The sequence below is a fragment of the Bombus impatiens genome, unplaced genomic scaffold, assembly GCF_000188095.3.
Source record: "Bombus impatiens unplaced genomic scaffold, BIMP_2.2 scf_0064, whole genome shotgun sequence".
Taxonomy (NCBI): domain Eukaryota; kingdom Metazoa; phylum Arthropoda; class Insecta; order Hymenoptera; family Apidae; genus Bombus; species Bombus impatiens.
Window position 1 is genome coordinate 2358391 of NT_176483.1, and position 16943 is coordinate 2375333.

General features: G+C 37.7%; 1 protein-coding gene across 2 annotated transcripts in view; it reads right to left on the reverse strand.

Moving 5' to 3' along the window:
* The window catches only part of LOC100742854 (innexin shaking-B), a 23298-nt gene extending 6802 nt beyond the window's left edge, over nt 1-16496 (reverse strand). The window contains exons 1-2 of one of the 2 annotated variants that reach the window (XM_003485616.4): nt 15021-16496; nt 4841-5060 (exon numbers count right to left, since the gene is read on the reverse strand). In XM_003485616.4, the coding sequence (XP_003485664.1) occupies nt 4841-5060; nt 15021-15383 (583 nt within the window). In that variant the 5' untranslated portion in view covers nt 15384-16496. Of the gene's footprint in view, nt 1-4840; nt 5061-6091; nt 6592-15020 lie in introns of those variants that run through there. The other variant, XM_012394037.3, reaches the window with a different exon arrangement.
* Between the last annotated feature and the right edge of the window lie 447 nt (nt 16497-16943).

Consider the following 16943-nt stretch of genomic DNA (forward strand, 5'->3'; position numbering starts at 1 on the left):
CCGTCGTCGTAACCGTAATCGAGTCGTAATCGAGTATACCATCGCCACCGTCGCCTCTTTTACCAAACTGTTTCACTTTTTCTGCTAGAAACGAAACGGAGAAATGGCAGAAACGCGTCTACTTTATCGCGTGTCACAACAGTCTCAGACTTTCTCCTAGGCGTCTGGCTCCTTAAATTGGAAAGCGTCGACGGAATCTTTTCGCGTCAACGGTAACAACCGATTATGACGATCGCGACGATCTCTAATGGCATGTAAAGGCATAAAATTTGCGATTCTTTTAAAAATCCGTTTTTTTCTATATCTGTGGCTTATCAGCTCAGGCCTACCAGACCTACCAGGTCAGCCTATCGACTGTTGCAAAATTAGACACCCGACCAACAGCATTGTCCGTCAAAGTTTTCCACGATAAACGTGCAAATATTTTTCTCAGTCACCGTATTCATTCTCTCGGTACCGTATATCGAGTTAATAAAAGTTATAGTCGACTACACGCGAAATAGAACAGCTCGGTGATTTTCTTCGTCAAATTTCCAAAAAATGAAACAACCACCTCCTACTTCGGAATACCGCAATCGTAACCTAAATTCAATCGAAGAATTTTACGAATATCTTGAAATGTAAGACCGGGCGGCGATTATACCTATGTAATGTCCGCGCAATTGCCAATTCGTATTACCAGTACCTCGATTGTCAGAAAACGTGGACAGCGGTCTGCCAGGAACAAAGTGGCCGTTGAAGAAAAGCGACAGACAATTACACGCGTATATCGGTCGTTTAAGCGTGGCATACGTGGTCTGTTGTATCGTTGCCAAATTTCATCGTGAATCGTTCGTTCATTCACCGGTTCTTCTTTACGCCGCTAGGACGACATCTCGCGAACAAGCGCAAACGAACTAAACAGTATGGAGGAAACACAAACGAATGCAGATGAACTTAAACGAAGACGAATAAGCACGAACGAACGCATAGTTGCGCGTAAGGTCCCTTCTCCTATGTCCGTTGTCACGTCCGACCCAAAGTCCCAGGTTCCACTGTACCATACTATCGTCTGTATTGCACGATCATGAACTAATATATTTCATTATTATTAACCACTATTATTAACGAATATATCGTCGATGCTTGTTTGTTTGTTTGACGACTTTGCATTCGGAAAGAAAAACTGGCTACCTTCATTCGGAATTCTTTATATACCGTGATAATCTTGTTTCGTATATACCAATCTATAATTAAGAAACTCGCCTGTAGCACGACAACCATATATTTTCATAATTCTATAATTAATTCCATAATAAATATTTTCGACAATTTTTGTAAATTTCTCTATAATTTATACGATCCGAACGGATAAAGAACGCTACCGCTGCATAGATCCGTATCGTCGGGCACGCTTCTGAAAGAAGATAAGAATGACCGCGTCAATATCGTCACACCCTTTATTATACGATTAATAATACAATTAACAACTACTAACACGACTGTAACATATTGCAAATATCGTAAGTAGTCAATAGTATCTGTATTATTTAGTACGCAATAGTCCTTTACGTCTCCCCTTTTTCTATTAATTGCATATTCATTAGTTGCGTATTCCTCATCTTATATTTTTCCCTTTTGTATCGTTTCTTTATATTTTTACCTTTTTCAGGTAACCCATAACTGTTACAACCAAAATGGAAAAACTCACAGAATAGCAATTATCTTTTCGATTAAAATGTTCTTTGCAACAAATAACGATAATTATATTTGGCCGAAAAATCTTTTTCATTCCCGATAATCGTGATCGATGTGGGAAATTTCGCCAGTCGATAAGCAGTATCGATGAGAGAAATCGTATTTCGCGCATAGTAGTTATCTATGTTTGGATTAGGTGTTTGGCTTTCAAGTTTATGTCTTATCGCTACGAAACCAAACTTTTCCTTCAAATTACCAACCACTAACGTCAAACTCGAACAAAAGTTACTGGGTACGTCGATGACAAGTGGCAACAGTGCGAATTTTCAAAATATTTGCCCCTCGATAGAAAATTATATTTGTTGATTTTTCTGTTGATAATTGCAGTTAGAAATCAAGTTTCAATTTAACGAACATACGTTTCTTCGAGTTTTATGATACAGATCGCTTTTCTCTTTACGCGTCTTGGATGATCGAATGGCAAACGATAGTTTACACCATTATCAGCAACCAAAACGCAATTTCTCTCGACAACCATCGATAACCGTTATACGTGTTGGATCTTTTTGTAAAGAGCTTTTATACTCTTTCTTTGCTCTTTCGAGGTTGTGGGGTAAGCGCCGCGTACGCACGAGCTTGTAACGCTTACCGTTAGCTTGTTGCCCGCTTCGTAGCCAGATCTCCTTCGGACAATGGCCGTATTCTTTGGCAATGAGACGTCTCGTCGGATCGCTTGCCATCGGTGTGAGCTATCTCACGAATCTTTTAAACAGTCGTACATCATCGACATATCGTAGGTCAGCGACTCGGAGTCGTTGGATATCCACTTTGCAAACGTTCGTTCAAGTATTCTGCCGGGGTGCTTATCGAGTCCACGGCCCACTCATATCATAAATCACGCTAAGGCTAAATACCTATTTAGCCAATGCTATCTACCACAATCTGCTTGGGACGATGTTTTGTCGCTAACATACGTACATAATCGAAATAGAATTCGTCTCATCGGCAGCGAAACACATTTTCCATTATATGGATATGGATATATAATTTTATATGGATATATAATTATTTCTAAACAGAACGTTTAACCAATCGAAATCCTTCAATTATGTGGTTTTTTCTTCTTTCAAGAACTACGATTCCCTTAAAATTATCCGTTTAATGTCCACAACTTTTCCGTTTCTCCGTTTCCTTTTTCTTTCTCTTTTTCTTTTCTTTTTATCAAACAGGTCTCGCGCTCTGCCGTTGCGCGTACGTTGAAAATTATCGACACTTATCACTTTGGCTGTTCCGCTTCTATCAATTTGATTATTACTTATTACGTTTGATAAAACTGTTAATTCAGAGTTACCGTAAATTTATCTACATTTATGCTTGTTGACCGTTTACGGCCCTTTTTCATTGCAAGTGTTAATAGACACATAAAAAAAGATATATATCCGATACGCCGAATATTTCTCTTTTTACATATGAAAAAATTGCATTCTACATTCAATACTTTTCCTTTATACTCGTGTATATTTAACTTTTGCAACTTGCAAAAAAGTTAATAAAACAGCTGTCCCTCGAAATTGGAAATTGGAATCGTTTAAATAGCTACAAAAGGACTACTTTCTAGTGAAAGTCTTACTTTCTCCGCACTATTTACGGACGAAGCAGATGTTAAACGATTTGCCAACTTAAAAATAACCAAAGAAGGCGAAGACTAAAGTTTATTCGCTCGTCAAAGAGACGCATGGTACGCTGAAGATGAAACGGTGCTTGGGCACATATTCTTGGAAAATTTTCACGTGTCGAAAAGAAACGAATTTACGAAATAAATATACCGTACTCGAAATACTAATGCTAGAAAACAGCGTGGAATTTGAAAAAAATCCCATGTATATGCATGCATATACATATGCATACGTGTGTATATGGATAAGGAAAGACAGTGACAAGGAAGTGATAAGGAAAGGAGCAGTGACAAAGATTGTTAGAATCATCCTCTGACGCTGCCTGATTCATCTTTATCGCCGATACCGAGGTAACTTTTCGATAAACGGTGCACAACATCTCCTCCGCCATTAGGTTTAAGATCGTAATAGGGTCTTTCTTTACTTGCAAACTAATATTCTTTCCAACTGTGACATAAAAAATATATGATTCTGTTTAAAGAAGACAATGTTGACGTTGAAAGTTTTGAAATCTCTCTATACAAGATGTATAGAAGAAATGCCGTTACATCGCCTTTTGCCCTTTCTAAAACCACGCACCTTTTTGTACGTAACAATTTTTCATCGGACGCATAATTTAAAAGTTATTTGAGGTGGTTAAATTGGATGAATTACCCTTGCGTAATCGATATGTGAACGTTATAAGGTGTTATAATGGTGTGTAAATACTTTTTGTAGCCAGTCACTGTACACATTATAGATTAAAACGATTAATTTCCTAAGTATTCCCCCTACCTATTATATTACATATAAATTTTGATTCAATCGTACCATACTAAAGTTTCTTATCACAAAAATTCTTAATCGTTTCAGCCATTTAAGGAGACGATCTAAATAGTCTGTTATAGCTGGCAAAGGAAGAGGTTGACGAAGAAAGAGAGGAACGATAACACACGCAAGTCCGATACGCGTATGTATCCTCCAATTGTACGACTTCTCGTGTTCATTTTTCTTTCCTCTTGTTTCTTTGCATCGAGTTTTACTTCTTCTATAATTCTGTTCATTGTTTCGAGAAATCTCTATGTAGAGAATTACGCATTGTTTAGACTTTAGATTATGTTTTTCATTGTAGAATGTATGATATGTAATTACGTTATATTTAATTCTATACCGCCTATATATATATTCTTTATTTCTTGCCTTGTGAAAATTATTTCGCACTAACGCTGATTCTATTAATTCCTAATATGTATACCTGTATATACATATAGCCCCCTCCCCCCACCGCCCCATTCATTTCACAAGCGTGCACAGCCGTGCATACTCACTCGTCGTATACACGTCAATAAGCTAAGTTTTGTTTGAGCTATGTGAAAAAGCCGGTTACTGCAGAATGCGTAGAAAGAAAATTGAGATCGGTAGGGATCAAGTCCCCTATTGCGCATAAAGACCAATATAATTTATCACGTATCGAAACGACGAAGAGGAAGAACTAACGTGCAACTCACCGACCACATTCAGCAGGGCAAGAAGTTCGCAGAGGTAGTACCTGTAAGCCCACCAATTGTGAAATCGAAGATTCTCCCACAGATAGTCGAGCAACATTTTCTTCTTCTGCTTCTTTTCGACCTCGGAACAAAGACCGATATCAAGATCCATCATTAAAGCATGAATCTTGCCACCCTCCCATCCTTTCCATAGCCATCGAGGCGTGTAGAACAGGATCGCCTGAAAAAAAGAATCGTCCAACATTTTAACGCTATTACGATGTTCAATGGGTGTATTACACATTACACGTTACACGTTACACGTTACAGAGTTGATTAAAATAAACGTACGCTATTTTCGTAGGATGGACAAACTGCGGACTAAGCGTACTCGCTACATCGAACAAGTTAATAAAGAATAAATAATTTGAGTAAAACATACGTACACACGATGCTGTTTGTGATATTTAAAAGTTGTTAGATCGCTTTGAAACACGAGAATTCGGGACAAAATGATGATACACTATTTTCAAACCACAGCAAACTCTCTAGTTCGTAATATATGGAGTTGCTTTTATATTTGAACAAGATATTTATAGTAGTCGTTGTAGTAATATTTTCCTAATAACGTGTCCATGTGTTTCGGCCACGTGTCGAGACATCATTATATCGTAGATAATCATATTTTATATTATTAGGGATAATAGAAAATATTCGTATTACAAGTACTTTTATGACTAAAAGTACAATATATATCTTGTAATAATGTATTATAAATATATATAGAGAGAGAGAGTGTGTGTGTGTGTGTGTGTATACATATATGTATATGGATGTTAAAAACTTTACTTTTACCAGGTCAAATAGTACGATAATAAATTCAGATACGAATTGCGAAAGAAAATACATGTACCGAAGAGAAAATTGGGAAGAATTCCGCATAATTCAGTATATCGAAATTGGGTTTGTCGAATAAATGAAATAGAGAATGAAAAAGAGAAGGAAAAAGAAAGACAGACAGCGTTCCCGTCGTTGTTCTTTAATTCTTTCGATAATTTCTTTTTACGTCTAATACTTTTACGTCTAATAAGGAATTATCGAGAATGATATATCCAAGCCCGTTTAGAGTAACCAGTTTATTTTATCGTCCGATATCGTTCGGATAATCGAACGTTGGGAAAAGTGGAAATTCTACGGAATTATCGTTCCATAATAATCGCTATTCCAATCGCAAATATCATCTACTACAGCGATAGAATGACGTTTTCATACTTGCAACAATAGAAAGAAGATGACCCATTGATAATATTTGTGCTGTTTGACCAAGGGGTGCGACGCGTGTCCGTGCATTCCGTCTCCTTTGCTATTCGAAACACCAGGATAAGGTACTGCCTGTCCCAAACTCTTATTAAACGCGTGCACCATACTATACGTGGTATGTAGCCAGCAAAATGTTTCCAAAACAATTTTATCCACGGAACCTGAGGCCTCACAGTGGATCGGCGAACCGGAAATACTTTTGCACGCCAGCGTTACACACCCGCCAAGCAAAAGCGCCACCGTTGCGCGATAATGCAGTCGAAATATCATAGTGTCCTCGGAGATCCGTTGAACTTTAAACAGAGACCTCAAGGAGCCGAATACATCCACCATCTTCATCATCAGAGGCATTTTTCTACGTCCTGAACGACGAATCAATTTCGAGACTACAGAATCCTCCTCGTCGAGAAGATGATCGTTCTCTTCCCCGTTTTCCAGATCCGTCTTTGTAATTCGAGCTTTCGGTCGTTTCGAAGATACACTTATCAGAGGTGAAGATCGGTTTCTCTTTTATTTCGAATAATCTTTTTAATCGGCCGTCTTCTTATTTGCAATTGCAAGATTTTTGTTGCTGAATCGAATCGCGAGTGAAATAATTATCATTTGGAAAATTCGTGAACTCGAAAGCCAAATGATTACGAGCTTGCAAGTCTTTCAACTTGAAATTCAAGCAGTTATCAGTTGGTAAATTTTTGACATTGCAAATCCAATAATTATCGGTCAAGGAATTCTTCTTCAAGTCAAATAACTATTGGTAGGGAAATTTTTGGGAGAAATTAAAACTCGCACGATTATCGGTTGGCGAATTCTTCAAATTCGAAATCCGATAATTATTAGGCGAGGAATTATCGAAATGAAAGAAATGAAAAATTGTCGAGTTCGCAATCGATCGTTTATGGATTATCAAAGTTAACATAGTTATAGACGTTGAAATTTTTAGTCGAAGGTTATAACTTGGAGGCGATTAAACTCGATTCTTACTCATTAGTGGAAAACTGCTGAAATTGAAATTAACTGCAAGCATATTAGACTTGTAATTAGCAGTTGAATTATTTGTAATCGAAGTTGACGCCAGTGTGTACGTCAAGCTTTCACCGATCATTAAAATATAAGAATAGAAGCTGACGATTCGAGAATTCATAAAATTCAGATTGAAAGATACATTTTCCCGATGGAGAACGTTAAATAAAAACGATAACACGCGTTGTTGTAAGAAATTTGCGTTGAAATATCATTCGTCATATAAATGTCCGAAAGAAAGAATGAATATTTTTTTACGTTAAACGATTGACAATTTCCGATCCCGACTATTCGATTTGTCTTTTGATCTAACGCGGAGAAATATTCGAGACAGTTTTCTCAAAAACGTTCCAAATTTCTATCAATTTTATCTAAATATTCACAGAATGTGTACGATTTTTACTGCAGGTTGCGTGCATCATTACGTAATCCTCCAAATCTTTCACAGGAAACAGCAAACGCGTCGAGAAATAATGTTCGTCACTGTCGGACCGTATCGGTTTCTTCATCGTGATCAACCACAGAAGACTCTGACCAACTCAATTTTTCACTCAATGCTTCACAGTATACGTATTTCGCCGACTTTCTACCTTTCTACCTCTCAAGCTGCCATTCTTTCAATTTTCCTCATTTTCATCTTCCCTTCTGAAAAATATTTCATTTTCCACTTTCTTCTACCATTCGTTTCGTATAGTTGCAATACTTTCCGCAAACTTCTTTGAGATTACCGCTAGAAGGACTTGCCAAGTCGACAATTTCTTCGAATATTTTCATTTTTCTCTTCGATTTACAGATCTTCTCCACGTTCTGTCATGTTTGACGCGCGTTTCTATAACCAGCTACTAAGCACGTTCTTGCACAGTTAATTTGGCACGCGTGATCTGGTAAGTGGGTGTGATCTGATTTTCTTTTCTCTCCGAAATAACTGTATATTTCTAGGATAAACGAGTGGATAAAAATGGATAAAAATGGAAAAAAACAGAGCAACGAGAGGATGGAACGAGTATTCGGACACGGTGACAGACACACGTGGTGCGCGGAAGCAAGCCGTTAGAAGACTGGCCGAACTTGAGAGGCATCCCTTGGCCTCGATACTAAACACATAACTTGTATGATCCTCTAAGTATCTTCCTCTTGTCTTGTCAATGAAATTGCACATACCGTTGTTCTTTACAATGTTTCAATCGTCGTCGTTGCCTTTGCCATTTGCCATTTGCTTTCATAATTCTAACTTGCTTTCAATTTCTAAGATTTCGTTATCGAGAAAATGAACAAAAATTGGAAAATTTATCAACCGAATATCAAAGGATTATCCTTCGTGTTCTTTCAATTAAGTTTGAACGTTTATCTCAATAAGGTATCAGGCCAGCTCTTAATATCAAACATGTTGAAACATTATTCTCCTGAAAGTTTGACTCTATATGTATCTTCTTCGTCTCTTTTCACAAGAAATCACCTAATCCCCCTCGCTTGTAAGTATTTACATGTCGTTCGGTCGAAATTCGCTCTACATAATAATTTGTTCTTTTTATCATTCTTGCGGTCCTAGTTATTTCCTTTAACGATACGATTCTTGCAAGATTTCACCTGCCTACTTGACTTCGCTACGATTTCATTATATTACTTTGGATTTCGTCAACTGCTGTCTCTTTGCTTTATCAACGAAATTACAATAATGCATTCCGCTTCCTTCCTTACAACATTTTAATCCTTCTCATGAAATACACGTTTCAATACGATAAAATATCGAGTAAAATAAACAAATAAATCGAATGATCGAATCGATTTGATTTCGTTAACTCTCGACGAACAAAGACAGAGCCTAATCGGATCCATCGACGTATAATTACTTTCCTGCTTCGACTATGCGGCGATAATACGACAACGATGCTGCACGTCGTACACGACGATACACAGAAACACGAGATACAGAAGCGTTCGCTTTAGCTATCACCGCCAATCTTTGAAAACAAAGTCTGTACTCGAGCTTCGAGCGAACCGTATTTTAAAAGTTACATTGTCTCAGCGCAGTCCACGTCTTCCCGTACCGAGTATCGGTATCTCATTCACGCTCGTTCTTTTCCATTTCCTTGTTCGAATTCTCCAAATTTTGCCGATCCAGTCATTTAGACTGGGCCGCCGAAGCGAACGCCTCTGTAGAAATAACAACTCGTTAAGACTTAACCTGCTGTATTTATCTCTTATCATCTTATCACCTATACGGCCGCCGCTAGACAATCCGCGGTGCGAAGTTTAATCTACAAATCAGATACACAGGTCCGGTGAATGATAGAAGGTTGAATCGAAAAATCGATAAGAACGCCACATATATATTGGATTTTTTCCATACGATCGAAAATGGTGGGCGTGTGCACATTTGAAAAAAGCAAAGCTGACTGTGTTACAGTTGAACTAATATCAACCAATATGAACCAATATCAAGACAGGGTCAACATCAATCGTCCCCTGCAAATTCTAAGACTTCTAATATATACATATATGACATTTATGCAAGTTACGCAGTCAACTATCAATTTTCCCTACTTACTATGTAAGCGAATTTTCAATAGAAAAATTAATAGCACGAGTTTTTCATCGCTGATCCTAACATGTCAAATTCAAAAAGGATAAATTTCAGTCGAATCTTCGATTCGAAAAGAATGCGTCAATTTATAAATCCAATTTCATCAAATTATCGAAGCGAATCCGCAATACGAATCTGCCAAAACCAATTTCATTCCTGTACCTTTTTCCTTACGTCTTGTTTCGTGAAATACGATATTAATGATTTTCGTGCGTTTATCAATGGAATTAATCAAACAAAAATTAAAAGTTTGGCTAAAAGCGTATAGAAGGGTTGGCTAGATTCCGATTTCGATGATTTTTGGCCAGGTTGTGGAAATCGGTATCTCGAACAACATTTTCCTAGACATATAAGACATATAAGCTCGAACTCGCTTAGTTTGCGAAATATTCGCGAAAAACTACAATCAATTCCGCGTCTGCGGTAGTCTATGCGTCGGTATTGGTTGTCTTATTTTCTTGGTATTACTTATCTTCTCTTTATAAACGAGGGTTTAAACGCACAACGCAAGTACGAGAATTTCACGTTACGAGAAATCCCTATCACGATTGAAATTTATTCCAATATGAATATCATCGATGTATCGGGTTTAGATGAGTCTAAAGTTTCTTTAATTCAGCCGTTTCACTAAACTTGCCTGCTGCACTAAATTATAACAATTATTCTATTTCGTAAAATAATATCAATTATTTATTCGCCCGTTATCCGTACCCGTATTCGAATTAATTCGTTGTTATTGGACGCAAACGTTGCGTCGCGGCGGCCGGATGCAAAATCTAACCGAAACCTAAACCCAACACATCGATAATATTCGCTTTTCGTTGTTCAGTTTAACATTCAGAAATCAAACGTTCTTATCAATGCGTGTTTTACATTTGTCCAATTAACGTCCATTTATTCGCGATTAACATTTATAGCTTGTATCGTATTATTAACATTTATAATTAAATACATATCGATTTGTAAATACGATTCCAATTATAGCGTGTTTGCTGTTGTTTTCGAGATCGAAAGATCTCACAAATACGTTGATAAAAGTTTAATTTAAAAAAAAGAAAAGAAAAGAAAAAGAAGTGTCAAAAGTAAGAAAAGTTTGATCGTTGAATCAGTACGTAAGAGCATACATTGTCATTATTCGCGGTATCTGACGTTGTACATTGTAGTAAAGACAATGTTGTTACGCTGGTCAACCGCGGCGGACCGTCCAGCTTCCCCATGTATCGAGAGTTTCTTTTAATTATCGTACGTCTCTGTACATGTATAAGGAAATAAGATATGAAGCCCGGACGATCAACAATCAACGGTTATCTTGGTTATGTGATGGAAAATTTGCGAAACACGTGATTCTAGAAGGAAATTCAGCAATGTTTTAATCAAAGTGTACAGTGCTGCGTAAATAGAATGAAGATTTTTTCGTATCCTCTCTGGTTATGATTTGGGTCTTGGGCAATTATTTCAGAAGATATCGCACTTTGAAACATTAGAAAATGTAATTATGATAGAAATTAACATTTTTTAATCACAGCAAACGCAAATAAAGTAATCGTAAATTTGTTGTCCTATTACCGTTTGAATATTTTTCATAGGTTCGTATTAGCGATTTTTCGCATGAACTCGCCTCGCAACAATTTACTAAATGTTTCGCGTAGGATAACATCTGGAAAACAGATTAGCAAAGCCGTAGCTTTAATCGAATTCATTTTGAAACACACGACGTCTGCCTAAAACAATCTTTCGTACAACAAACAATTGGTGAACTCAAAGCAAACTGTTAGGACAGGGTCTACGATGCGTATGTTATGTCGCTATTTTTAGGTTACAAATCACAGTGACGTATGGGTTATATTTTTTCGGGCAATGTGTAGCAAGGAGACTTTCGATGTTCTGGCAGGGAATCTCCTGCGCTCTCAGTAGCGGTCAACGTATCGTAAGCTCACGTGCGCCCCAGACCTTAGCACCTTGTCCGCAGCCCTGGCACATCGTCCGCACGGAGGCCATTACCAGGATTGTGGAAACCACACCACACCTCTTATCGGTTCGCTGGCGTCTACCCTTTTGTGCCATGGCTCCTGGACAACGTGGGCGAGAGTCTGCCGAGACTCCACCAGAGGACTTTGCCGGGCCAAATAAGAAAGAAAGCTCGAGTCAGAGAAGCGAAACGCTATAATAGCAAAACTACGAATTTGCGGGTTCTCTACCTCAAGAAGAACGGTGCTTCGTAAAAAAGGGGAAAGAGAATGAGTACGCAAACTGTTGACCTGCCGCGTGCATGTTCCACGAATTTTCAAAATTATTTTTACGAAAAAATAAGCAGTAACCGTAAACGTAGGGAAATACTATTGTTCGCATTGGTAGAAATTCCGACAAAATCGTGTCACGAATTAAGACCTATCCAGTATAATCATGTTTTTGTCTGAACGAAAAGAAACCTTTTCTCTCTGTTTGCATAGCTTTAGCAATTAAAAGAATACAAAATCTCGGAACACTGACATTGCAATGTTTCGAAATTACATATGTACGTATACCTCGTGCGAAATCCTTCTTTGACAGAAATGCGATAGAAAAAGTACCGTTTTCTTGTAGTTAAAGATTTCTGAAATGACGGTAAAACCGCAGAAAAACTGAATATCCGCCAATTTCGATGTACATGTCGATTTTGTACATGTTGCAGAAATTAATATTTCGAATAATTTATATATACCATATAAATGATGGATTCGCTTAGTTTCCGAGATACGAGTTTCGCGAAAAACTTGCGGTACCGGCAAACTGAATTCCGCGTACGGTTGTGCGTCTGTGATAGCGTATGCGTCAGTGTTGGTTACCGACAGCCGCTTATCTTCTGTTTATAAACGAGGGTCGGCCGAGCTGAAAGGCCTCGTGCACAACGTACGTATGCGAGGCTGCAAAGGTCTGCAAAAGTCTGCAAAAATTGTAGCTTTTATTAACCCGATTAGAATCAAAAGCGAATATCATTAATGTATCGGGTTTAGGTTTCGGCTTGATTTCTCAATCCGGCCGCCAACGCTTGCGTGAGATAACAACGGATCGATTATAAAAATAATAAGCGCTGTCGCGAGACGGATTAAAAACATTCTACAAATCCGGCCTAAACTCAACGCAATGATGATAGTCGCTTTTAATTGATTTATAACAGACATTTCTTACTTTGTCTCGCATAGGCACGTTGTGCGCGGGACCTTTCAGCTCGGCCGACGCTCGTTTGTATGTAAGCAGAAGATAAGCGGCGGCAGGCAAACCAACGCTAACGCATACGCTCTACCACAGATGCACACAGCCGTACGCGGAATTTAGTTTGCCGGTACCGCAAGTTTTTCGCGAAACTCGTATCTCGGAAACTAAGCGACGTACCACCACGTACACGTTAGGAAAAGATCGTTGAAAACGTTGAGTTTTGCAACATATCCAAAAATTATCGTAATTCTGCGGGTCGTTGGCTTTTCTACAGCTTCTATCATACATCTTGAAAGATCGATATTCACATTTTCGTCTTGTTAAATAATTTGAGCAATCGTTCAATCTCCTTCTTACATGCATATAAATTTAATGATGTTGTGATAATGATTTAATGATCTCTGATGTTTGGAAAAATACACAATTGTATAATAAATCTTGAAAACACGTTTCATGGGTAACAAGTCTACGTGTTCTTACTTCGTTTAGCTGCGATAACATACGAGATAAATAAATGTTTATACAGATAAATATTCACACGAACATCTTTAATTTTATATTCATTATTGCAGATTCGACAACTGTAGCATTAGGAATCATTCATGGAGGAAATCGACGCGTGGCCGGTCAGCCGTTCTACCGATCGATACCGAATCAACGGAGAGACAATTTAATTCCGTCGAAGAACATGTTCTAGTTGAAGACATCGGCTGATCGTTTAAGGTGAGGGTGGAGGAGCGTCTTTGACCGAGCGCCAAGGCGACTCACGCGACAGCGGCGACCCTCGGTGACGAAGCAACGGTTACGGGTTTAACGAGTTAATATGCTTAGGGTTTCTTTCTTGGCAATGAACTAAATATAAGCTTCTGTAAGTAGCGGGTAAATTCCACGACCGTAGCCGCAACCAGTTCGCTCGTTATCCGGCTTTTCTCATTGTCGAATCTCCGTGAATACGATTCCTGCCTTTTACGTCTCAAACGAATTAATTCCAAACTAGTTTCCAAAAATCTTGCGGATGTTTTCAATTTCACGTTCAAAAACTACCTTACTATCTTTACTTGCTATTTTAATCAAATTATTTTAATTATTGCTAGTTATTAGTAAATTATTCAATTCGTTTTTATCGAAATCGAATAAAACTCTTTGAACAATAAATCTTATTTGATAAATAAAGAAATATATTATTCGCCAATTGTGCAGCAATATCCAATCGATCGAGGATTTATCCGGATAAACGTTCAGGATAAGTTATGATATAGAAGTTATAATAAAAAGAATTTACTTGTATAGAAATTTAATCGAATAACTTATTCGGATTCGACTATGGCTATCGAATAACTTATTCGACTATGACTGGCTGTATCCGTGCAAACTTTATGCTTGCACTTACAATTAGTCGGGCTATTTGCTTGAGTAGAATTTTTAATCTAAACAGGCAGGAAATAATTATTCTACCAAATAGAGAGGGAGTAATTTGTTAAGAATCATTATACGGAGAAGATAATTGACTAAAATGAAGTTATTTGAATCGTACATCGAAATAATTATCGTAGATAAATATTTGTTCGTTCGAAACAATTCCGGTAATGTCCAAGTTTGATTGTTGCATAGGAGCCGGTCGAGGAGATTATTCCTTCTTATTAAGAAGGAAACGTAGAATGAAATGCTTTTAATATGCTTTTAGTACGTTTGAACTTGACTAATTACCGACTGGGTACGAGCAAGCATCTAGCAGAACGTTATTCCACGTGGCAGAATGGTTAGAGCTAGATATAACGTAGGAATATAGAGATAGGTACAGGACTGGTAATATTATCGTCGAAGAGCGTCGAAGAACGAAACTGGACGCCTCTCCGTTGCATACATTTTCGGCCAGTAGCTCTTCTACGTTATTATCGAAAACGAAAGTGAAAGCGAAAGCGAAAGCGAAAGCGGGAGCGAGAGCGAGAGCGAAAGCGAAAGACATTAATGGCAAAAAAATATGAGACAGGAGAGAATAGATAGAAAATGAGAAAACAAGATTGTCTACGATTCTAGGGAGGAGGAAGAAGATTGAGAAGAAAAGAAATTGTAATCGATTACCTGCAAAAACAGCATGAAGCAGACCCACTGATAGTACCTGTACTCCTTCCTTTCCGTCTCCGGATGCGACTTTGAGTTATCTACGCCAGGAAACGGTACTTCAAAACCCTCTCGTTTCCTATAAGCCGCAGTAATCGTATACGTACTATGAATCCAACAATACGTATTCAACACGTCTTCCGGTAGATCCTTACTATGAATACAATCGATCGGATTACCAACGTATTGTCTCGTGGTCACGATCAACGAAAACGAAATCAGCAGGATCACGGTTAAACTATAATGCAATCGGAACACAGCTGTGTCAATATGTACGTGAGAGATCTTAATAAGGCTCTTCAGACCTCGAAATATGTCCAGCATTTTGAATGACCGAAGAAACGCGAAAGCTTCCTCTCTTTTTCTTTCTTTTTCGTCAGACGGCGGTCATCAGATCGCTAACGTCGTCCCTCGCCATTCATCTTTCAATCGCTTTGCCCTATCTTCCACCTTTCTTAACCAGTGGAAGGGAAAATGCAACTTTGCCAGTCTATTTGAAGTTAGATCTCCCTTCAGGACGCAAAGATGCACAGAGCTGCAAGTTTAAAAATCTTTCGGAGATTCGTTCCTTCGGATCGTTTAGCTCGTGGAATCGTTTCAAGTCGATTTAATCTCAGCAGATTTAGGTATTTCTCTAGCCTTGGGCAAAAAACGAGAACTCACTCGCGCTCCCTTCGAAAGAAATGGCCGCGCGGCGTAGGATCCTTCGAGCAAATCGGATCCTTTGCCGTCCGTCGCTAGTTTCTTTTTCTGCGCTCTTCTTATGCTCATAGCATTTAGCAAAGTTTCCTATTCCTCCATTTATAAGCATTATTCCTTCGATCAAACGCTAGACAAGTTAGACATATTTAACAATGTATTTGGAAGAACTACTGTTTCCAAGTTGTTCCTTTTGAAAATAAGCATAAGCTTTTTAAGAAGGGAGGAAAAATTCATTCGCTGACGTATTCGAAACAACTCTTGTTCTCATTTCAAGGTTGATCTTTATCCTTCAATGCCCTTTTTCCGAACGAAGCATTTCAAATCGAACAGGCAGTTGCTTTCTGATTCAAAAAGAAATTTATGTCTTCGTTATATTGTAGTTTTCGTTGATCGTTCAAGTCGTGTATAGGAAGATAGTTGTCACGTGCATTAAGCCATGATGCACAAAAATATCCATTTTTTAAGGGCAATTGGCATCGCGTATTTTACACCATAACGTTTGATTATCACTATGAAAGCACATTCGTTGTACACCATCAAAATTTCTTCAATAAGTCATGTCCAAGTAGAAATAAAGAAACTTCACTGGATTTGGGATTTAGAATCTGATTGTTATTCGACGGTCATTTTAGAAATTTGTTTAAGCGTTGATCACTGCGAAGTAAGTTAATTCGCTTTAGTCGACACTGGTAATTTACGACGATTCAATTAAAAAGATGTTTTTGTGATTTACAATCTACTGGATTCACCATTCTATTGGAAAAATACAAATTTTATGTTACGATGTAATTTTATGTGTCGATGCTTTGGTATTTAATTGTTCAATCGCAAGTACGAATAAATATATGCTTTACAGAAAAAGGAAATTTTTTCCAAGTAACATCCCACTCTCTGTTATAACTGAAAATAATTAGGAGCTCAAAACCATTCGATTCGATTCAATAACTAGTTTCGACTCAATAATTAGTTTCTGAATTTTCTTTAAATTCTTTCTTTTCTTTAAATAGAACGGTAATAAAGCTACTTGTTAAACTTGAAAATATTTACTTTCATACAACTGGCGTTATTTAAACCGACGGCAATGAAAATGGTGGTAAATAACTTGTACATATAATACAATACAAGCTTATATTTATATCATTTCTTCTGAATCGTTAAATACTTATTAATTTTGACATAAAC